The sequence below is a fragment of the Chrysemys picta genome, chromosome 6 (assembly GCF_011386835.1).
Source record: "Chrysemys picta bellii isolate R12L10 chromosome 6, ASM1138683v2, whole genome shotgun sequence".
Classification (NCBI taxonomy): domain Eukaryota; kingdom Metazoa; phylum Chordata; order Testudines; family Emydidae; genus Chrysemys; species Chrysemys picta.
Window position 1 is genome coordinate 109,440,654 of NC_088796.1, and position 24,591 is coordinate 109,465,244.

At 41.9% G+C, this 24,591-nt stretch overlaps 1 protein-coding gene across 43 annotated transcripts in view; it reads left to right on the forward strand.

Annotated features, from left to right (window-relative positions):
* Positions 1 to 24,591, forward strand: part of PTPRD (protein tyrosine phosphatase receptor type D) — a 1,673,772-nt gene that overhangs the window by 1,515,936 nt on the left and 133,245 nt on the right. For 19 of the 43 annotated variants that reach the window (XM_065549568.1, XM_065549595.1, XM_065549566.1 and 16 more), the window contains 6 exons: positions 619 to 812; positions 3,903 to 3,929; positions 5,912 to 6,029; positions 12,610 to 13,197; positions 13,633 to 13,733; positions 14,681 to 14,940. In XM_065549568.1, the coding sequence (XP_065405640.1) occupies positions 619 to 812; positions 3,903 to 3,929; positions 5,912 to 6,029; positions 12,610 to 13,197; positions 13,633 to 13,733; positions 14,681 to 14,940 (1,288 nt within the window). The remainder of the gene's footprint in view (positions 1 to 618; positions 813 to 3,902; positions 3,930 to 5,911; positions 6,030 to 12,609; positions 13,198 to 13,632; positions 13,734 to 14,680; positions 14,941 to 24,591) is intronic. The other 24 variants (XM_065549577.1, XM_065549593.1, XM_065549581.1 and 21 more) reach the window with 5 other exon arrangements.

The following is a 24,591-nucleotide window of genomic DNA, read 5'->3' on the forward strand; positions in this document are numbered from 1 at the left end:
TGACTTTTTTTTTTTTTAAGTCTTCTATCTGATGAGCTTATGTCTTTGATTTTTAAAAATGGCCTTCTTGTTCTTTGGTGCATTTAAAAAAAATCTTTTGGAAAACTGATGCTCTACATATTTTTATTTTAAATATCTAGGTTGTCAAATGTCTTCCAAATCCGAATATAACAGAAGATGTCCCAATTATCAACCACCTTTTTGTTCCACTGCAAAAAACCCAAACCCAACCAAAACAAAAGGGAACTTTTTTTTTGAAATCTTTTGGTTTTTTTTTTATTATTATTATTTCAATTACAAAATATCTCTTTGTACTTTAATGCTTTGAATCTCAAAGCATCTTCCTTGGCTTTTGTACATTTTTACATGTTTTTCTATTTCTCTAATACTCTTTTTTCTTCCATTTTTTGCATCAGTCATGTTTTTTGATCTTTTCACTGAAAGGTAGAGCAGATTGGTTGAGCATTTTCATTTGTTGAACAATTTGTATTCTTCAAAGAAAACGTAGTGGGTCTGCCCTTAAAGAGAGAGAGAGAGAGAGAGAGAGAGAAAGAAAAAGACTCTAAATGGGTGGGACAGGTGCCTGTAATTCTGTTTTATCCAATGATGTTGTTCCAGTTCCTAGTGGTCCTCCTCGCAAAGTCGAGGTAGAGGCTGTCAACTCTACCTCTGTTAAAGTGTCATGGCGCTCGCCTGTACCCAATAAGCAGCATGGTCAGATCCGAGGATACCAGGTTCACTATGTGAGGATGGAAAATGGAGAGCCAAAGGGTCAACCCATGCTGAAGGATGTCATGCTGGCTGATGCACAGGTAACTAGATTATTTTCTATTCTGTTTATAGGCCGCAGTAAAAATGCTGCATTTAGAAAATACATATAAATAACTACCTGTCTTTTCCCCCCTCCACTTTGGCCCACAAGCTGACATGTTTTATTTCCATTTTAATAGGTTCTCCAGAATGGTTACATTTACACTTTCTTGTGCCAAATTCAGACAGCCTGTGTATGCATACACGAGGGAAAAAACAGCTAAGTTTAGTGCAATTCTTCGTAACCATCTGCAGGCTCCCCTAAACCCACACACTTCATGATCTGCATGTCCTCTGGAAGAGTGCCAAAGGGCATCCAGGCAGATCATAATCAGTGCCTTTTAGCATGTGTGCTGTCTGATCCAGCCACCAGATATTTCACACAGATAACTTATTCCTGGGTGGAATACTCTGTTCAATGTTTTAGCATCAGAACCAGAAGTAGGCAGATTAGAACCCTGCTTTGGCACATTTAGTACTGCCTTGAAAGCATTAGTGTGTACCCATCTCACCACTCTTATCAAACGAGGCCTGAATATTGTGTCATAGTTTTAGAACTCACTCATGTATTTAAATAACACAATACATCATTCAAATCAATAACTATCAAGTAAAATGAGTGTGTTTTAAAAATGTAAGGTTGCTTCTGCTGCAAAATGCAGATGCTGAGAAAGTGGTTTGATCTGTTTTACAAATCATGGCACATGACAGAGAAATCTCTGTTCTGGGGCACGTATTTGATCACATCAAGATCAAAAGAACTTCTAATATTAGGATTCTAATGGTAGGGCTATATTTATGCTTTGTGGACTTGGAGATTACCTGATTTATGCCACTGATGTATACGTCTAAGGGAAAGCTATAAATGTTTGCACACCTCTCACAGCCCGGGCTCGTTTTGTATGTGAATAATGGGAAGTCATCATCAGATATTATCACCTTAATTGAAAATAAACAATTAAATCTTAACCAGTTCTATGTTTCATGTTAGTAAATGATGGCAGCCCCCTCCCCCGCACTCCCAGATTTAATAGATAACTTGCAACTCTCTATATTCGTTGGGGGCGGGGGGGCAGCACTGATCTCTTGTCCCTTCAATTTTGTTGACATGCCTATTTAAATAGTATTGTGCCAGTTCTCAAGAGGTCCATTTTCTTGTTTTACATATTTATGTATTTATTTATTTGGCAAAACATTGTGCTCTCGCAGGTTAAACAGAATGAACCATAAATGCCTGTGGTTTACTACAAATTTGCAATTATGAGTGTGGCCGGGGTCCTAGTGGGGAGCCAGCTGTGGTCACTCAATTAGGGGGGAACTGCAAAGAATGGGGCAGACAATCCCCATAAAGCTGGTGGATAGTCCAATACGTAGATTTACCAAGCCAGCATAAAATAGCTTCTTTATTACCTTACTGGTTACTCAGAAGTCCAAATAACACAGTTCCCTTAAAGTGATCCAGCCTCAGGCCTCCATCCAGGTACCCACGTCAGATATGATGAACATATCTGTAAATCTTATTTCATCATATAAAAGAAAAGGTTCTACCAATCCCAAAGGATCGGACACATTACCTCCCAAGTTAATGAATGTTTCAGATCTTACCCACAAACACGCCACAGCCAATTCTTATTAACTAAACTAAAATTCATTAAAAAACAGAGAGAGTATGGTTAAAAGATCATTATACAGACAGACATGAGTTCAATTCATTGAGGTTCAGATTCATAGCAGAGATGGTGAGCTTTATAGTTGCAAAGAGTTCCTTTAGAATTCAGTTCATAGGTCATAGTCCAATGTCCAAATCTCATATTCCGGGGGTACCAGCATAACTGGGACCTCAGTCTTGCGACTCAAACGTCCCCTGATGAAGTCTGAGCAGATCTGAGATGACAGAATCAGACCCAAGGATCTTTTATACAATTTCATGTCCTCTTTGACAAGTTGGGATTTCCTTGGGGAACAAAAGGTAATTAGAATGACTTTGAAGGAAGTCCATCACCAGTACTTAGCTATACGAATTAACATAAGGCCATTTGCTTGTTCTTCCACAATTCATGGTACATTTCAAAGAGAGATGAATACTGAGATATTCCGTGTTTACAATTCATTTAAATGCTAGGATCTTCTTTTGACCTCTGAATTATCAGAATATAGCATAGACAGGGACTGTTGATTACATTGTCCACCCTACTCATACATATGTAAATACACAAAAACACAAGCATTATCTCCCTACATGTCTTTTGAGGGTTATTTATTTTGCAGGGTGTTTAACCCTTTCTAGCCATGCATCACAATGAGAAAGAAAACAATAAGCCTCTGAGCTTCAATTCTCCCTTTGTCTTGCTCAGATATCTGCTTTCAAGCTCTGTGTGGCCCTAGTTCTGACTCCATTTTAAATTGGAGAAGGTGGAAAGAGAGAAAGTGTGTGTGCAATATTGGCACCAAAACACCATGCATGCCAAAGCCAAACTTGCTCATTTGTAGGTTTCTTTAGAGTTTGGCTCTTAATTGCTAGTTCCCTCATTGGCACATTCTAACCCCCTCTCATTTATTTCCCTGAATGTGTGTTCTCTTGGCATATGCAGTGAAAAACCAAATGATGGTAACAGGGCTTCATTACTTCATTTCAAGTATGTATACACGTTGCAGTTATGAATCTAAATAGGTGCATTGATGTAATTTGGACAGGCTAAATTGAAATGAAAATGAATGTAGCCTTGTAACATATGATTAGAAAAACAGGCAGCCTTTCATTCTATATCAGTGGCTTTCATTAATACAGTCATAAAATATTACTGAGCAATAATAGCATTCAGTACTAGGGAATATGTCGTTCTTTTACCCTTCAAGAAAAGAAAAGTTACAATTTTTGTACCACCCCCGGTAATAAATATGGAATTGAAAATGCCCAGTCTAATTTCATTAACCTGATTTCAAACCTGATTTTGCCAGCCAGTTTTTGGAGATTTTTGGTTTGTTCTTTTTTAATTTATTTTTACTACGAACAACAAAATTGCCTCAACCAGGCTACAAACCTCTCTTCATTTCTTTTGTTTTTCTTTCCACCATTCTTTACTCTCAATCAGTGGGAATATGATGATACTGCCGAACATGTGAGTAGTTGTTGACTGGTCAGACAAAAAGTGTGTGTTGTTTTTTTTTTAACCTCTTTCTGTTTTGTAAATGTTTTTGTCATTTGCACAAATGCATGTACTAACATATTATTGAAATTTTCCTCACTTTTTTTTTCTTTGTTCTGTGAGTTTGGCATGGTGCTGAAATGTACAACATTGTTCTGTGGTTTTGTTGGTTTTGATGGCTGTAACTAACTTTGCCTGGCAATGCAACCAAAGAAACTATGCTTTAAAAGAAGGTATTACAGAAAGAAAACCGAAACAGTTTGGATTTGCCTAGTAGTTAGTCACCCTTCAGGTTCAGTGTGTAGTGTGCAGAAGAAGTACAAGTTCATCTTTCTTTTTGTTTGGAATATGTGTCTGTTTTGTACACTTCCCAATCAAACCAAGGAAGGTAAACCTCCCACAGTATTTATGGCCTAAGTAATGTGTTTATTACATTCAAATTGCCTTTTTAAAAGACACTACTGTATGCATTTATTTATCCTTGCATACAGTAGAATACAACGTACTCCAAATGAGGCTAGTGTGTGAATCATTATTTAAAAGAAAACTGTCATTTGTTTTGCTTTTATAGTTTTAAGTTGTCACCATCATTTGTAATTGCCTTTTGAAAGACTGAAAGTGAAATGTCTTTCCTCCTGACTTTGCCATTTGGGTAGAATTCAGTTTGGGGAAGAATTTTCAGATTTGCTCTTTTTTATTGGAAACATTTCACCCATCCCTTCTCATTGTTAACTAGTAATTTTGGTACTGCTAACAAGTGACTGAAAATATAGGGCCAGATTTTAATTTCATCTGTACAGTGTTCCTATCCTCATATTTTGAAAAATCCATTTACCATGGACAGTTGGGCCCATAATTTTGCTGTTAACTTCTATGGTTGTTGCATTTGAAGATTACATGATTGCACATTAGCTATTTATTCTTGAAATTGAAGTGTGCCATTCCTTTAGCCATGCTGAAATTAGTGTAAATCCATTCAGCCACACAGAATTGAGAAGGAGTGCAGGTTAGTGGTTATGACCGAGAACTGGAAGCCGTGATAACTGTGTGACTTTGGATAAATAGACTTCTCTGTTCTTCAGTTTACCCATGAATCAGCAACAGACTAATAATGCTTATCTGCCTGATTGATGTATCAAGACAAAACTTTCTCTTGCTGCCTTTAGAGCAAGAACAAGTCTTTATTTCTGGTGGCCTCCATGTGTATATACATGTGTGAGTGAAAAGGTCTCTTTTGGTTTTTGCATATATTACACCCTATTCTTTGTATTGGTTGAGAATTGATTCCTTCTGTTGCTGGTGTACTTTGCCTAAGAGCTCTGGGGTTTGCTCTAACAATGCTGATTGAGTGGTTCTTTGAGATTTTGAGTAGTTAACAATTTGTAAAGCACTTTGTGATTCCTGGATGAACAGTGCTGTAACAAATACAAGTTGTTGTGAAATCTATGTATGAAGGCAAATAGTGTTTCTGGTGGACTGTACTTAGTGTATTTTGAAATAGCTTTAGAAGTGTGGGTAAAACTGGAGCTCTCTGACTTATTGCTAGTGATTTCATACCTATGTCAATAATGGCCAGTAAACTACTAGGTCAAACTTATTTTTCAACTTGCTTTAATTTCACAATAGCAATAAGACTCTCCAGGCAATGCATTTCAGGATGATTATTACACTGATCACATCATTCGTTCTTTGGCCTAAGCCATATAAAACTACCTGAAGCATGCTACCTAGAAATGCCCTGTCTGTTTTACTTTTAAAAAGTGAAACATACTGCATTACAAAGTGTCACACTCACAAAACATTCTTCTGATACACTCCAACGTGTATCTTCATTACAGGTAGCACAAAAGCATATGCACTTTATGTGATATGTAGCAATTGACTAGATTATTCTGCACTTTCTTAGTAAGGAATGAATTTTTAATACGTGTTTTTGTTGTTTTATTTCATCTCAGGAAATGATCATTTCTGGACTACAGCCTGAAACGACATACTCCCTCACTGTGACAGCCTACACAACAAAAGGAGATGGAGCACGTAGCAAGCCCAAACTAGTGTCTACCACTGGTGCAGGTAATACTTGGATACCCCTTCATCTCTGAATTGGCTGTCTCTCAACTTGCAGGCTGAGCTTTTCAAAGCAGTCTAGTGGGTTTAGAAACACATCTTCAATAATTTCAGCAGCAGATATAGCCGTATCTCCTAGACTATTTAGGAAAATCTCAACTGTAGTGACTAGATCAGGGGCGGGCAAACTTTTAGGCCTGAGGGCTGCATCAGGTTTTGGAAATTGTATGGAGGGCTGTTTAGGGGAGGGGGGCGTAGCCTGGTTCCCACCCCCTCTCCGCGCCTCCCCCGACCCCCGCTTCTCGCCCCCTGACAGCCCACCCCCGGGACCTCTGCCTCTCCCTGTCCCCTGACTGCCCCCTGCCGCCCCATCCAACCCCTCCTTCCTGACTGCCCCCCCCCAGACCCCTGCCCCATCCAACCACCCCTTTTCCCTGCCCCCAGAACCCCTGCCCCCGACTGCCCCCCGCCGTCCCATCCAACCCCCCCCCTCCTTCCTAACTGCCTCCTTCCTAACTGTCCCCAAGGAGCCCTGCCCCCATTCAACCTCCCTGTTCCCCGCCCTCTGACCGTCCCGCCCCCTGTCCACACACGAACTCCCCTGCCTTCTATCCAACCCCCCCGCTCTCTGCCCTTACCGCGCTGCCTGGAGCACTGGTGGCTGGCGGCACTACAGCCACACACCGTGCAGCATAGAGCAACAGGTCAGGCCGGGCTCTGCAGCTGCGCTGCCCCAGGAGCTCGCAGCCCCACTGTCCAGAGCATTGTGCTGGCAGCGGGGTGAGCTGAGGCTGCGGGGGAGGGAGAACAGCGGGGGAGGGGCCGGGGGCTAGCCTCCTGGGGCAGGAGCTCAGGTGCCGGGCAGGAGGGTCCTGCGGGCCGGATGTGGCCCGTGCGCCGTAGTTCGCCTACCTCTGGACTAGGCTGATCATGTAGTTGCATTCCAGCTTCTACAGTACCTTCCATTCATTACTCGTGACTAATATACACTAGATATATTTTATCCAGCTCCACCTCTCCAATGAACTCTAGTAGTTCAGACAAAATGCAGTCCTCATCTGGACCTCTTTTGGTTCTGGTGTAGGTAAAAGCAAAACTTGACCCAAAACGTTTTCCAAAACTCAGTTCCCAGCTCTAATAAACACAGTAATTTCAATGATATTTTGATTAATCAAATTCATTCCAGTCTCTAACTATAATTGTACGATATGGAATGATAGAAGCAAAACTTCCAGCTTCAGCTGGTGGTATCTACATTGACCGTAGAAGGGCACTATCAACTTGGACTGTCCCAAAATTTTCTGTCTCTCTCCTTTCAAAACAAAACAAAACAAAAAACAACTCTCCAGTCACTAGAAAAAAATCTATATACTCTCCAAAACAAAGGCTGTAATGGAACTCCTCTGCTGCTTGACCTTCTAAGAACAAACCCAGAGCCCTGTATTGGCTTACATCACTGGCATTGTCCCTTTACTCTACTTGATGCCATGGCAATCTGGTAAATGTCCACACCTACCAGCCCACAATCTTCTGCACAAACAGGAACTCAGAATTTTGCTGCTCCATATATTTTTTTCCCTAAATGAATACCTATTCAGACAATATGTTAGACCTGGCTATGGTTTATTATCTGTAGTAAGGAGGATTCTCATACAGGCATTTAGAAAAGGGAATGATAAGCATAGTACAGAATGCACAGACAGGTTTCAGACCCTGCCTTTTCACAAGAATAGAGTAGGCAGATGGAGGAATGAGGCACTTGTACTTTCCCAAACTCACATACCAAAGCAAAGCTAATAATTCTAATTTAGGGCTTGTCAACTTCTGACAGCTTTCATTTAATGGGGAACTTCTACAAAGGAACTGTCTAAAAATACTACAAAACAAATTAAGGGCCTGACTCGCTACTCTCATTTAGATTTGTTTTAAAAGAGGTATCTCCATTAAAGTCAGTTGAGTTACATCACTGTAAAACTAGTGTTCCTGGAAGGAAAATTGGATTCTAAATGTTTCCCAGTGAAAACTCACCATATGTGAAAATCTACTTTAAGGCAGGTATGAACCAGTTGGTGATAATTAACTGTTTTACTATGTCTAGTTAGTATTGAAAAACCATAGTTTATACTTGTATGTAGGGAAGGCTTGCCAAGTTTATATCACAAGTGTGAGCCTCCAGTAACCTCAGTTGATAGTGTGGTAATGTTATTTGGCTAAGGTCGCCATTCCAGAATATACTTCCCATAGCGTATTCAGTTTCCTGTTTTATATCCATTTTTAGTATCAGTAATCATATTTCTATAAAGTCTTTATACAAACAAGTTACTGTCACAAGTCAAAGAATTTAAATATTTCTTCGTGATTAAAATAATACCCTTGCCGGTAGCTAGAAAAAAAAAGTGTCTTCAGCTTTATTGGTACCTATGATAGCCATATAAATTGTTTTTACAGCTATGTATTTTACAGTTTATCATGAATTGCAAAAGTGCAGTGCAGCTGAACTTTACTAATGCACACTTCACTAACTGCATACCTCATTATTTACATACAAAAGCTGTCAATCTTTCTTCACTTCTTTGGAAAGATTTGACAACAGCTTGCTCTAGTGAGGTCTCATATTACTAAGATTTCATTCGTTGTATCGAACATGATGCGGTACTTCTATTGATGTACTACAAAATATTGCCATATATAGCTAAGACAAAACTACATATATCAAATAAACTAAGTACACTCAGAGTCATTATACTCACTATAGATAGATAGATATCGTTTTCTGTGGTTGTTCACAATCTAAAATATTTAGTAATAGTTTCAGTGCAGCTTGTTTATGCCAGTGATGAATTTAGCCCCCAATGTTTAAAATGAATTACAATACAGCAACAAAAAAGTGTTACTATTTTATCAAGGGACTGACATACAGGAGAGAACTTAGGACAACCAGACAGCAAGTGTGAAAAATCGGGACGGGATGGGAGTAAGAGGAGCCCATATTAAAAAAAGCCCCAAATATCAGGACTGTAAAATCGGGACATCTGGACACCCTAAGAGAACTGGAAGTACTTTCCAGTCAAATTTCACTTGCCATATTCACAGTCACTCTCCTGTCAGGCCCCTTGTTCTTTAGTTTCCTTTCTGTTTTTGCTTTGTCCTCCTCACTGCTCCCTCTTTTACTTCATTGTGTAACTCAGTCTTTCTGCAGTTCTTTCTCAATGTCCAAATTCACACTCATTCTGCAGATCACTGCCCTTGCCATTTCCCCCTAACAGGAACCTTTTAGTTGGTCTTTGGCTTGCTCCAAATGCAGTGGTAAGCATTCTGTTCTCACCCATAATCCTGTGATTCCCCAACTCACGTGGAGCTCAGTGCTGCAAGCGTCATTTGTTTCACTGCCACCATCAATGCCCCTCCTGAGTCTTAAGAGTACGGCTAAGGTGCTTCACTCCCCACCGCAAGGGAGTATGAGGGATATAATTCAGACAGAGCAGGTTGTATGGGAGCCTATCAGAGGTGAGACACTACAGGAGTAACCACAACAGTGTAAAAGCAGAGTGAGTAGTTGCCAGCACCATAAGTACAAGCCAGGGGATCAGAGTGACACACAATTCTGCTTAGTACTTACATGTTGTGAAAATTAAAATACACCTTATCAGTTGTATATATCAGACTATTATATCTTTTACCTTGTGGTTTTGGTGACATACTAAATATGGCACCTTTACTCTGAACAGGCCTGATTCACTGATGTCATCGAAATACTTTTATTAGTCAGGTATATTACCAGCCAAAAGCCTTGATAAAATTTGAGCCTTATTATCATACACTATATAAGGTGAATGGCGAGTTTGAGACAGCGCTGTTGCTTCTCGGGGACCCTGTGTTGCAGTACGTGCAGCATCTCATCACGCCAACACAAGTCCATAATTGTTTAGATTAATTCTTAATGCAGAACAAAATGCTTGGCTGTGTTGAAATATACAGTTTGGACTAAGTTTTTTCTGTGCCCAGTTATGCTTTCTCAATTGAAACTAGAGCTTTAAAAGTGCCCCCCTGCCTTTGAAAAGGTTTGCTCCTAAGAGGTGTTAATTTACAAGATGTCGTACAGCTCATGTGCTGTACGGCAGCTGACACCGTACCTGGGTAAGTTGCTAAAGGCACCTTCCAGAAGCTTCTGTTGTCAGTGTTCTGCTCTGAGGCTGTGCCCAGCCAAAGAAAGCTTGTTCTGATCTTGTAATGGTTGTGAGGTAACTTGGTGTTTGTGACATCGTGCTGGATGGTTATGGAGATGCAATTCCTTAGAAATTCAGAGAATGTCCCCTTCATAGGTACATGAATTTTATTTAGACCTTACTGAACTCAAATATTATTGGGTGAAGTCCTCTTTGGATGCAATCACTATTGTTCAATATAATCACTGGGAAACTGTAGTTCCCAAAAGACCTGACAAAATTCTGCATTTTCACCATGATAAATATAAGTCATGACAGTTAGATACTTTTAGGAACATTTTGCCTTAAAGATTTCTATTAAAAAGAAACTAGAAAAAAGTTTTCATTTTTATTTAAATCATTGAATTATTAACTGAAGAGGAAACCCTAGAGTACGTGGTATCATATGAAGATATGATGGGTATGTATTGCTCTTGCCATTAGACAACATAGATGCATTTTTAATTTTTTTAATTCTTTTTTTAGTGGTTAGGCAAACGTTGCTGGCTTTTCTATTGTGCTCGAGAACTAGCTGTAATTTTTGCTTCTTTTATATAGGCACCACCAATCAAACTTAAAAGAAACAGTCTTAAATGTGAGGGCTGCCACAAGAGTAAAAACAATGTATGGCATAAATAATTTAGTGACAGCTTCCCGCAACCTGTCATCTAAGAATCTGAACGAGTTATTATTCTATTTTTGTGGGCTCTTCTCCTCTTGCTTATGCTCCATTGGCTTCAATAATAGTTATAATACAATGAAAAATATGGCCTACGAGAGCATCCACAGTCTTTTCTCTGCTCCATAACTGACTCGTATCCGTCAGTGGGGAAAGGTCAGAACTAATCAGAGAGATACATTTTATACTACAGAAAAACATAGAAAGTGTTTGGGATCCTATTTGGACAAGAATTAGGCTTTAAAAATGAAGCCTCTGTAGTAAATGGCTATAAAAATAAACCAAAATTCATATGATATTGTAGACATTGGCCAGGACTTACAAAAGGAGTAATGAAAAAAGAGCTTATCATTTGCAGAATTTTCACCAAGAAATGGTGTTCTTGTTCTGGAATTATCATCAATAGTTCTAATTATGACTAACTGATTTTCTGGAGTTCTGGGGAAAAGATAAAATGTACAGTTCAAAAGATTAAAGAAAAGATTGTCTTTTTGGTTGTGAAAATTTGATCAGTAAGCACAAGTTATCCTTTACATTTATCCAGTCCATAACATGGAGTGTCAGACTTGCATCAGTGCAAGCTAATAATCCCACATCATTGTCCAATAACATTGTACCCATTTCCATAATCTTTACATCTCTTAAATGCAGTTTTGAGTGCTTTTACCAACCCCATTTTCTCCTTATCTGCTCCCCAGCTGTCAGCCTCATCTTTTTCTTGTGCATCTGCTGACTTTCCTATTGTGAGCTGTTTACGTGCACATTTCAGACATAATAAACTGCTTAAGAGAGGCAAGCTTTGCAACTGGTCAGTGTAATCTACATGGAGTTCGAACACATGTGAATGAAGGTCTGATAAGCAGGACCTAGGAGGAAGAATAGTGCAGTGGCTAGGATGCCAGCCTCTGATTTGGGCAGCTCATGATTAAATACCTTCTTCACCATAGACTTCCTGTGTGATCTTGGACAAGTCACTTGGTTTGTCTGTATCTCAGTTCCCCGTCTGTAAAATGAGGATAATAGTACTTCCCAATCTCACAGGGACATTGATAGGATAAATACAAAAAAGACTGCAAGGCACTCAGATACACTATAGTGACAGATGCCATATAAGTACCTAAGGTAGGTAGATAGGATTCCTAATGGTGGTGTGCTAAGATTGCTAAGAAGGTCCAGCTGACTTACCTTCTATTGTAGGTGTATTCCCCTCCGCCCCACAAAAAAAATAATGGTAGTAGATATGTTAGGCATGGTGAGAAACCTGTAATTTCTCCATATTTTTTTTTTTTTACTTACAGAAATGGAAATGTTTTCCCCTGGATTAAATTAATGAATGCTTATGACAACACTCCTTTTCACAAGCGAGTACTTGTAAGCAAAGATGGGTAGTAGCTGTTTGGAAGTTTTACCTCACTTGTGTTCATACGTTCTGTGTCCCTGAATGTTCATACTTTTCTCTGTATTTGGAAAATGGGTGGGGGGAACAACAAATAATGGCTAGCTTAGCTATCCAAGTCTATTATACTGTGTGACTGAATAGTGCAGAAGAAAGAGGTTATTTCTGAACTTTTATAAGATAGTTATTTGAGGAACAAAGAGTGAGGGAAAAGCAAATACAGCTGTATTCCTATTTAAAAAGCCTCAAGAATTAAATGCACATTTCCGTTTATATTTATCATCATTAAATAACATTGTGCTACAGTTCCAGGAAAACCTCGGCTTGTGATTAGCCACACACAGATGAACACGGCTCTTATTCAGTGGCACCCTCCTGTCGATACCTTTGGCCCCCTGCAGGGTTACCGCCTGAAGTTTGGCCGCAAAGACTTGGATATGTTTACAACGCTGGAGTTCTTGGAGAAAGAAGACCACTTCACAGCCACAGACATTCACAAAGGAGCTTCTTATCTCTTCAGGCTTTCAGCTAGAAATAAAGTGGGCTATGGGGAGGAGATGGTGAAAGAGATTTCTATTCCAGAAGAGGTACCCAATGGATTCCCTCAGAACCTCCATTCAGAAAGCTCCACCTCTACGTCGGTCCAATTAACTTGGCAGCCACCAGTCTTAGCAGAGCGAAATGGCATTATCACCAAATACACCCTGCTGTACAGAGATATCAATGTTGCACACCACCCAATTGAGCTCCCCATTGTTCCCGCCGATATCACTATGACACTTTCTGGCTTAAAACCAGATACTACATATGATGTAAAAGTACGTGCCCACACGAGCAAAGGGCCCGGTCCATATAGTCCAAGTGTCCAGTTCAGGACACTGCCCGTGGATCAAGGTAGGATTTGTCTGCTTATGGCGTTGTCCTTTAAAGGAATGTCGGTCTTTGGATATCAGTGTTTTTGAAGCTATAAATAAACTGACCCGCCCATTCATGTAAATAGGTTCAACCAACACAAAAGGTAAAGTATGTAAATCTTAATATGTTTTGGATACCTTAGAATCCAGTTACCCCATGTCAAGCAAGTCTGGCTAACATCTGCACAGTATTTTCAGGTAAGGAAAAATCTAACATACTGAGATGGTATTAGATGAATGAACTTCGTAAGAATGAGGTATTAAAATGATTGTCTTAAGCAAGTCAGAGATTTGCATTTCTATTCTTTTTATCCTTAATGGAAAGCTAATAGCCCCAGCTTATTGGTAGTGGCAGAAAAGCGATAGGAGCTAAGGTTCAAGATGTAGTTTAAATACATTATTTTTCCTTTTCCAGCAGTGTTTGCAAAAAATTTTCATGTAAAAGCAGTAATGAAGACGTCAGTATTACTGTCTTGGGAGATTCCAGAGAATTACAATTCTGCCATGCCTTTCAAAGTAAGTTGTTTTCTAATTTGTAAGACATCAAGGATAAAAATTGGAGGATATAGTTCAGCTGCTTAAGCAGTTTATTGAGCAGGTGGATTTTTTTTGGTTCTGCTATATTTAAAAGTGTATGCTAATCAGCAATATTGACCCAAGCAGTTAAAATCAGTCCTTCGGCAATGTGAACTTTCCACCTTAGCATTAGTGCAGTGGCAGCATTCCAAACTTTGACTGATATTAGATATTACACATGCTGTGAACTCTTTGTTTGTTTATAATGCAGTGCAACAGGTCTTCCTAAACAGAGGAATTAAAAATATTAATTTTCTTTTAATGCTTCTGCTCTATATTGTATGTAACAGAATGTGATCTTCTTTAGTCCTTTGACCTGTTCTTTAAAAAAAGAAACCTATCTGGTTTCTAACTCTTGCATTCCAATTATTTATAATACAGTCAGACAGATTTGTGTAAGTTGCAGCCTTGCCTATAATTTCTTCTGCACCATTTAAGCATTTATTGCTCACCACTGGGAAAGGTCAGCAAAGAGCAGTATGTTATGAACTTTTGTGAATATGAAAACTGGTTCAGAAAACAAGGAACCTTTAGGATAGGTAGATCTACAGTAAACGCAAGTCTGCAGAACAGCCTTGATTTAAACAGCATGTTAAACACTCATTTGTATCAGCATCATAAGAATTTTAAACATGTTAACAAATACATCTCTATTACCATGTACATTGTAGTAGAGGACACTTTATTTTAAATAATTATTTTTGCTTGAAAAAGAGAATTAGATTGACATGCCATTGTCAATAACATTTTTGACCATAAAATGCTGCCGATTACCATTTTAAATTTATGGCTGGGTTCATTTATGTTTTCAGTGTATCAATACCAATCATTTAACAACTTTTTTTCTCCCAATGACTAAAAGGCCTTGAATTTTTGTATCTCTATAGATCCTTTATGATGATGGGAAAATGGTGGTTGAGGTGGATGGTCGAGCCACTCAGAAACTTATCACTAACTTGAAGCCGGAGACATCGTATTCCTTTGTTCTGACGAATAGGGGAAACAGTGCTGGAGGTCTTCAGCATAGGGTTACAGCAAAGACTGCACCAGATGTACTGCGCACCAAGCCAGTCTTCATTGGGAAGACCAACTTAGATGGGATGATAACTGTGGAACTTCCTGAAGTACCTGCAAATGAGAATATAAAGTGAGTAAAGGTTCTGCAGTTGATGAGAATGGCAAGTTTCCTATATCCCAAAATTAACTCTTGTTAATCCCCAAAGGTATAAAATGGAATATTTCAGTGAATTTTTCATCTATTATTATTATTGTTGTTGTTTATTATTTATTTGTATTACCATAGTGCCCAGGAGCCCTAGTCTTGGATCATTCACATAGGTGATATACAAACACAGAATAACAATCTAATAGTTTTAGGCTCTCCTGGAATCTGATTGGCATAAGATAGACATTCACACATGGTTAACGAAAACATCATAGGTAGAAATTATGGGAATACAAGTCTGTAACTGAATCTCCTGTTATGGATCTAACAATTCAGCACCATTATGGTCTCAAGTCAGCAGTTTAAACCATCATTTCCTTTTGATACCATGACACAACCTAGAAAAGGGATTTTGTAGAGCTGGTCATAAAAGATAAATTTTTCCTTTTGGAAATTTTGGACAAAGACAAAAAAAATCCTCTCTTTTCATTGAAAAACCAAAAAAAAAAAAAAAAAAGTTTTCAGACAGAAAGTTTTCAGCCAAGAGCTTCCTGGTTTGTTTGGTTTTTTTGGATAAAAAGCTGAAATTTTCTGCAGAAATTTTCATTTAGTCAAAAATCCAATTTGCCATCAAAACATAGTTTTATCAACCACCCTCAGGATTTTGTTTTCTACAGTATTAAAGTGCAATTTGACTCTGATTATGTAAAAATGGCATTTTTGGTTATGTGTTTATTGTCTCATAGTATTTTCTAGATCAAAGGTGCTCACTTTCAGTTTAGAAGTAAAATGATGTATTTTTATTTCACGGTCATCCCTGCAAACTGAAACTGTCCTTATCATGAATCGTTACAAGTAATAAAGATGTTGCAGGCCAGCTTATGCCTTCAGTTACATTTGTGCCACCCAGGGCCGGCTCTAACATTTTGCCGCCCCAATCAACAAAAAAAAGCGCCACCCCGCCGTAACACCCCCCCAGTAGCGCCCCGCCGAAACCCCCTCCACCGAGTGCCGCACCGCCGAACCCCCCCCCCCGCCGAGCGCTGCGCTGCCGAACAGCCCCTGCCGCACTGCCTAACGCCCCCCCGTCGAGCTGCTGAACCCCTGCCGAGTGCTGCCGAACACCCCGCCGAGCTGCCAAACACCCGCCGAGCTGCCAAACCACCCCCCACCCCGCCGCGCTGCTGAACATTGCCGGAGCGCCGCGCTGCCAAACACCCCCCCCCCCCCGCGCGGAGCACTGCTGAACCCCTCCCCACGGAGCGCCGTGCCGCCAAACACCCCCCGCTGAGCGCTGCGCCGCCGGAACCCCCGCGCCAAGCACTGCGCTGCGCTGCCCCCCGCCACCCCAAGATTGGCCACCCCTTACCAGGTGCCGCCCTAAGCACGAGCTTGGTTGGCTGGTGCCTGGAGCCGGCCCTGGTGCCACCAATTCCCACTGAAGCAACTTGCAATATCAAGCCTCAGTCACTGCATGGACTAGAGGAGGCTTAAAAGGCTATTGCAGGTACAATACTTTGAATGAACTAATTATATAGGCAAGAATGAAGTTAAAACCAGTAACATCCAGGTAAGAACATAAGAACGGCCATACTGGGTCAGACCAATGCTCCATCTAGCCCAGTATTCTTCAGAGCCAGTTTCTTCAGAGGGAATGAACAGAACAGGGCTATTATCAGGTGATCCATCCCCTGTTGTACAATCCCAGCTTCTGGCAGTCAGGTGCAAGTAAGGGAATAGGGAAGTGTTTGCTGGCAGTTTTGGAGAAGAGTTTACCAGATTTATCAGAGGCTGCTTAAATGTTTGGAGAAATGGTCCTGTGAAGACTTAAACAACAGAGATAGTACTAAAGAGCTGACAGCACAGTGCCAGCAGGGATTAGAAAGATAGCCAGGAAAACATGAAGCATGGTATAATCAATAAGTGTTATTGCTCTGGTTCCAGTGATTCTTGTTGTTCTATAAGGTTCCCATGTGTGATGTGAAGGAAATGGGGAGGAAAATGAGCAAGTCATTAAATATTGTTGGGGATGCAACCTGCCTTCTCTCTGGTAGGTTTTTACTGTATGCTTTGTACACTGCTGTTCCCCTTTTTTATCACTGGCATTCAAGGCAGGTGAGATCAGAAAAAGAATGACTTTGAAACTTTAAAAGGGTGAAAAAGTGAAAAATGTAGCCATTTTCATTAGACTGAGGAAAAAATGGTCAGTACAAATGTAGCTAAGGAAGACTGAAGATGGAACGAGTCAAAAAGATTTATGATGTAAGGCAATTATAGGGAGAAAAGAGCTAAGAATATTTAGTAAAACAGTAGCAACAGATGACAGCAACAGAGAAAGAGACAATAACTTTCCCCACAAGTAATTAAAAAAGTGGAAGACTATTGGTAGGAGTTAGGTCTAACCTTGTCATTAATGGTAGGAGTAATGGTCTCAAGTTGCAGTGGGGGAGGTTTAGGTTGGATATTAGGAAAAACTTTTTCACTAGGAGGGTGATGAAGCACTGGAATGAGTTACCTAGGGAGGTGGTGGAATCTCCTTCCTTAGAGGTTTTTAAGGTCAGGCTTGACAAAGCCCTGGCTGGGATGATTTAGTTGGGGATTGGTCCTGCTTTGAGCAGGGGGTTGGACTAGATGACCTCCTGATGTCCCTTCCAACCCTGATATTCTATGATTCTGAACATGTAGCTCCCCTTGGATTGCATAGGTATTTGCTGGGAGAATAAGCCCCCGTTGGTGTGTTCACCACACAGAAGAAGGCAAGGACGTGTAGTATGGGTTTTAACCAGGCTGCAACTTCATTAGCCAAATTGCAGCCAAGTTTTCCATCAGGGGACAGCACAGTGCAGTCACTTGCAGCCCATTGATTCTTTGCCAGTTTTGGGGGGATCCCACCACAGAGGGAGCCAATCATCACACTAGGAGGTAGCCTGGACGGCTTCTCTTGCTCCCACTTCTGAAGGTTGAGGCGAGAAGGGATCTCCATCCCCAGAGAGCACCGCCATCAAGCACATCAGCAGGGCGGTGCCCCGGCATAGTGTCCCGGCCCCTGGTTCACATTTGCTCCCACGGGGTAAGACCCAATGCCCCCATCTCATAAGGAGACATCCTTGGGGTGCCCACTATGTTACTACTTTGGATCTGGAGCCTATATCAGCAAGTTCCTGCACTGGGCAAATGCCAAAAGTTGTGCCAACTAAATGACTCTCACTTAAGTTCAAACTGTGACCTCCAGGAGGGTGAGAATCCCAGCCCTCTGCTTGCTCAAAACCCAACCCCTAGGTTTTGCTGCGAGGAAGGTGAAAAACCCAAACAACCTTGGTCAGACTGTGGTATGGGGAAAAAAGCCGGTACTAGCCTGGCCCTCAGCCACAAAGTGCTTACTAGCTTAGCCCTCAGCAACCTAGATAAGGGAGGAAGGAGGGGCTGATGGCTGGTAACTAGCAAACAAGAAGTGGCCCTCAGCACAGGGCTCCTATCATGGCTCCAAATCTCGTGCCAAATCCCACAAGACGTCCAACCTACCCTGGATGTACTGAGGGGACTGGATGTCTTGTGGAACCCAGTCTCTTCTGTTCTTTTTGGCACTCTCCCATTGCAGAAGCCACAAAAACGCACCCTCACTAGGCTTGGGGACCTGCATGAGAGAGAAAAGTATGTTCATTGGGAAACAAAGCTGTATACAATAAAATGGTTTAAAGCTTAAAAGCAGTCCCTATCTGTTAAATATAACTTGAATTCTTAGAGTTTAAGGAGATAATAATAGCTGTAGTGTCTGCGAGGGAAGAACCATCTTGTACAGTAATCACCATTAAAATTTTACAGTTATCATTTGTATGTGATTAACATTGCGCTACCATGATACTGTCTATCCTAATATGGTAGGATTACTAAATATAGAGAATCCTGCATTAATGTTAATTAGGCAAAAGGCAAAACTGATAAGAGTTTAATGGCTTTACTGTAGTGCATTTAAAATTAACGCTAATGGGACATGGGGGCAATTTCTTAGACACACCATAATTTGTTAAAGATGTTGGGGGACATAACTTTCATTCTTCAGTGTCTAATAATGGGAATGAGTAGATATTGTAATAGAGCTGTGCAAAAATGTTCATATCCAGAGCTAAATGGGTGTCTTTCTGCTTCAGTAAGGTATTTCTGGCATTTTGCCAAAATTTGTGTACTTACTAAAAACAGTATTTCTGAGTGAAAGTTGCTGTGCCTGCTTATGAATCCCTCCCAAGTAAAGGCGGGAAATTATGCAAGGCCTAAGTCCCAAAGAAAACAAACATTTATGCAATCCCTTGAAGTGTTTTGCATCTTCTGTTGACCCATTTAGTCTGTTTTGTATGTTACCGGAGCCCTGGTTAGGCAGTGAATGTTCTAACAACACCACAACTAACATGGCATTGCTCCCCCCAATAACTGTCAGTGCTGCATAGATATTCCTTATAGATCTAGTCAGTGTCATTCTGCAACCAACCTTGTGTGTATTTCTGTACTCCACTTTAACATTACTTGTGTGTGTTAAAAGTGTGTGTGCAGCAGTGTGATTAGCTAATCAAGGTTGTGTGTGGCAGTCTGACACTTGGAAAGCATGACAGAGAGTGTTAGACAAGATAGACTCACCTTGCATTATATGCTTTGATAGAAATTCATAAATGAGAAGGGAAATGAGTGGTTATGATTTAATGGGGGCATTCCAATAGTCAATGCATATGATAAATTTAATCCATGATAGCCCAAGTAACCTGTTCACATACTCAGCCAGAACACATTAGTGTGCAAAGTTGTATTCTCAGCTGGTTTTCTCTTAATTTTGAGGAAACCACTTTTTTAACAACTGTAATTAACTGACCACATGAAATTAGGAGTCGTCTTAAGGTTGTGGCTGGGCAGGTTGAAGGAATCTACATTGTTAAGGCGAATGTTTGGACTAAACACAAAATGTGTATTTAAAAATAAAACGGATAATGAAATTTTATGTGTAACTTAAAACTATACAGTTAGATCTGTTCAAAATAACAAAATTAAGAAGAGGTTTGTAGCCATCTAATGGCTTACAATAGAAAAAGGGGATAAAAACTGTAATCTGAACTGACTACCTGCATGTATTGATTTAAGAAGTTGATTTTATTCCATTAGGTGAATAGCGGTAGCCTATGATAAGAGGGAAATCATAGCTAAGAAACTACACTTCTCCAACTTTTCTTAAAATGCCAATAGGGCTGAAGAGGGATGATGGACCTAAGATATTCCTAAGAAATGGGGGAAGCTATTAGGGTGTATGGAAGGGCATATGAGGAGTGCTATTCTTTTTCCCTGTACTATATTTCAAACAGTGTGCTAAACTTCCCTCTCACTGCATTGAAGGTAGAGCTGGCCTTTCATGCCTGCAAAGCCAGAGGCAAATCTCAGCTTTTATATTTATTAAAGTAAGATTTTAGCCCTTTTCCTTGCAAAGACAGCACTGAACATGTGAATCAGTTGCTAGGGATGAACTAAAATTTTCAGGACCTTTCTCTGCACAAATCTGGACTTTGGGAACTATGAAATCTGGTTTGAATTTTAGAGAGATTCCAGAACAATTTATGGTTACCCAGGCTATTTTGGAGGTGTTGGGGTGTTGCAAGCTGCATCCCAGTGGATTAAGCACAGCTAGGGTGACCAGATCAGAGGAGGAAAATATCGGGACACTGGGGAGGGGGGCAAAAAAAAAATGCCGAGTGACGCCGGCGGAGCAAAAAAAATAAATAAATAAACCAAGTGCTGCCTGATACCGGCAGAGCAAAAAAAAAAAAAAAACGCCGGCGGGGACAAACAGCTAAAAATCGATATGGTCCCAATTTTATTGGGACGTCTGGTCACCCTAAGCACAGTACTGTGAACAAGGGAATCCTATATTTCAGTCCCAGCTCTGTCCCTGACTCCCCATATGACCTTGTTCAAATCACTTAGGCCAAAATTTTCAGATGTAAGTACACCTGACTAAAAGTGGCCTGGTTTTCAAAGGAGCTGAGCACTCATCCTATTGAAGGCAATAGGGGTGGAGGGCACTCTCCAGTCACTTTTTTTTGGGGCACCTAAGTGTGACAACTTTGGTCTTATCTTTTCTGCCTCTGTTCCCCCAATTATAATTTTGGGATAATAATATTGTAACCCCGTTTCTGCCCTGGGTTACTCAGGAGTAGGCAACACTCACCTGTGTGCCTGGCCGCCTGATGTTGTTGACATTAATGGAGATCCATGGTGATGTTGAATAAGTGGGAATCTTCTATCCACCCCTCTGCTGCAGTCCCTTTACTCCTAAAGGAATTTAAAATTGGCGGTGCCTCCACCTGGCTGGCCCCTGTACACACTCAATGGCATGCCTTGGGAACCTCCAGGAATGCACTCCTTCAAATAGTAATAATAATAATAACCTGTGGCATGGGTCTAACTCAAATACCAATTATAAATAATATACATCCAATATACTTAAATTAGAGCTGACACTCATTTACTTAAAAACTTAAAGAAACAGGATATAACAGACTAAGATTAAATGTCATTACTAATTTAAATCCACAGGAGCAGTTGAATAAAATCAATTAACAAATATACTATACAGTAATAAATGAAACATGTAACTGGCATTTACACTGCCACCATTCACCCCACCCCAGAGTGTACACTCCTCTGGATTTCAGAGTCCTAGGCACTTACTTGCGTGGGCGCGCTGGAAGATCTGCAGCTGGAGACAGCACTATGTTGGTTCTGTGTATCAGTCCAGCCAAGACAAAAAAAACTACACAACCCCTCTGAAATTCGAGTTGGCTCCACCCGATTCCAGTTGAATCCAGCTCTGGGTCCTGGTTCGGTAGGAAGATCACTCTGCCTCTCCTCAGACTCAGTCTCTCTGCTGTGCCCCTTCCCTTGCAAGTACTTTCCAAACAAGAGTGGGGATTACTCACAGCTCCTTCACTGCAGGCCCACCTCAGTCAGCTCTAGGCACAGCAACAGTCTCTTCTCTGACTCCAGTGATGCCACCAACAGCCTTAAAGCTCCCTGCTCAATCAAAGCCCTTGTAGGCTCTCAGCAGCAGCTCCTGGTATGGACAGAGCTCCACAGCAGCTATCTCACTCCTCTTCCCAAAATTAGGGTTACCATATTTCAACACTGAAAAAAGAGGACACTCCACGGGGGCCTGGCCCTGCCCCAACTCCACCCCTTCCCCACCCCCGGCCCCGGCCCCACCCCAACCCCGCCCCTTCCCCAAAGCCCCTGTCCCAACTCTGCCCCCTCCTCTGAGCACCCTGCATTCCCCCTCCTCCCTCCCACTCTGATCTTGGTTGGGGGTTGCTAAGTGCTTCCCTGCTCCCCCCTTGCCCTGCAGCCTCTGTGACCCCCGCCCTGCAGCCCCTGCACCCCCCTGCCCCTGCAGCCTCTGTGATCCCTGCTCCCCACTCGCCCTGCAGCCTCTGTGACCCGTGCTCCCCACTCGCCCTGCAGCCCCTGCACCCCCCACCCCTGCAGCCCCTGCGCCCCCCGCCTGCCGCGCCCCCCGCCTGCCCTGCCCCTGCACCCCCCGCCCCTGCAGCCTCTGAGACCCCTGCTCCCCACTCGCCCTGCAGCTTCTGCACCCTCCGCCCCTGCAGCCTCTGTGCCCCCCGCCTGCCCTGCCCCTGCAGCCTCTGTGACCCCTGCTCCCCACTCGCCCTACAGCCCCTGAACCCCCCGCCTTCCCTGCCCCTGCACCCCTCCCGCCCCTGCAGCCTCTGACCCCTGCTCCCCACTCGCCCTACAGCCCCTGAACCCCCCCGCCCCTGCAGCCTCTGAGACCCCTGCTCCCCACTCGCCCTGCACCCCCCGCCCCTGCAGCCTCTATGCCCCCGCCTGCCCTGCTCCCCCGCTCACCCGGCAGCCTCTGCCTGCTGGGGGGCTTCAGACGCTCAGCAGTGCAGGTCCCTGCAGACCCGGCTGCAGCTTCCTTTCTGCCGCCGAGCACGTTCCCCGGCCTGTCTGTCCCCACCAGAAACAGCTCCCGCGGCGCCGGGTTCCAAGCTTTGCGGGGCAACGGGGCCACAGGAAGGGTCCCCCAGTGGCCGGGGGGGTGCCCGCCCACGAGGGAAGCCCGAGCCCGCCCCGTTCCCAGCCTGAGCATTGTAGCTGGGGCAGCTTGGCTGCGCTGCGGACCCAGCAGATTGTGCTGGATGGACCCTGGCTTATGCCTCCCTATTTCCCCGGACATTTCCGGCTCTTTGGAAATTCCCCCCGGACGGGGATTTGAGCACCAAAAAGCCGGACATGTCCAGAGAAATCCGGACATATGGTAACACTACCCAAAATGAAGTCCACCACCTGCTCTCCCTGCACGAGGAAGTCTCCCACCACCTTTCCTCAAGGCATCATGGGAGTTGTAGTTTCTAAGGCTAGATTGCAGCACACAGGCTTTTCCCCTGGAACACTCCCAATAAAGTTCGGAGGCCCCTCTAGTAAAGGGTGCCTACATACTTTTCTACATCAAAAGGGTATTGTGATGATTAATCACTTAGCATTTGCAAAGTTGTGTCATTGCCAGCGTAAAGCCAAATGCACACACAACCCTCCAACAGATATGGAGCCTAGTACCTCCAAGACCCCGGTTTCTTTGCAGAATCACACCTTACTTTTTTTTTTCAAAGTTGATACCTTTGCTTACAAGTAAGTGTGGTGACCCAAAGAACAATCCCTTTTATCATATAGAATGAATGAGTTAAATTTGGCAGTTCCCCAAAAAGTCATCTGACTAAGCCTCCCTCAAAATCTTCTGACTGGCACTGTTCTTAATGGTGTGGTGATGGTGACCAGGAGTTTATCGTGTTTGGTAGAGCAAAAAATGGTTTCATGGAATTATCCAATACACAAGGTGATCCAGACTAAAGGTGTCTGAAATGTTTGACTTGCTGCTTGATCTGTCTTTTACTTTAATGTAAAAATTACTTTGTTTAAGCCTCAATTTCTTGCTTCCCATTTGAATGAATTATTATTTCTGAGAGATGAGTCAGTTCTACTAAGGCTGCACAGGAACCAGGGATTTATTACGACTCGTACTTCAGCATTTATATAACTCCTGTTTCAGCAAAGCAGGCACAGCTAGCAGAATAGGAAATGGGATCATCCATCCTTTTTTGAAGGATCAAATAAGATGATACATTTTTAAGAGAACACGTGAAGACCATTTGGTCTTCTTACGTATTTATTTCTGAAAATCTTATTTGCAGCATTTTTAATAACTTCCAGTGTCTTATATAGTCTCCTCAGTCTTACCTTAATATAATCTCTTTTATAGCTCTTTCTATGAAGACATGTACTATAATGGTAGCTTTGATCTTGTTGTATTCCATGTATCCTGGTTTTTATGTTGGGTCACTGCTAAAACAACAAAGAAAGCATGTGAAATAAATAAATACAAAAGCTTGGAGATACATATCCAGCATTAAGGCCCAGATTTTGCAAGGATTATACTCAAGTTGAGCAGTATCTTCCTCTCCCAGTAGTTCCACTGAAATCAATTTAATCAATGGGACTATTTGGGGAGTACGGTACTGCTGACAGGGTGCAATTATGGTCCTATTGAAGTCAATGGAAGTTTTGCTGATGAGTTCAATAGAA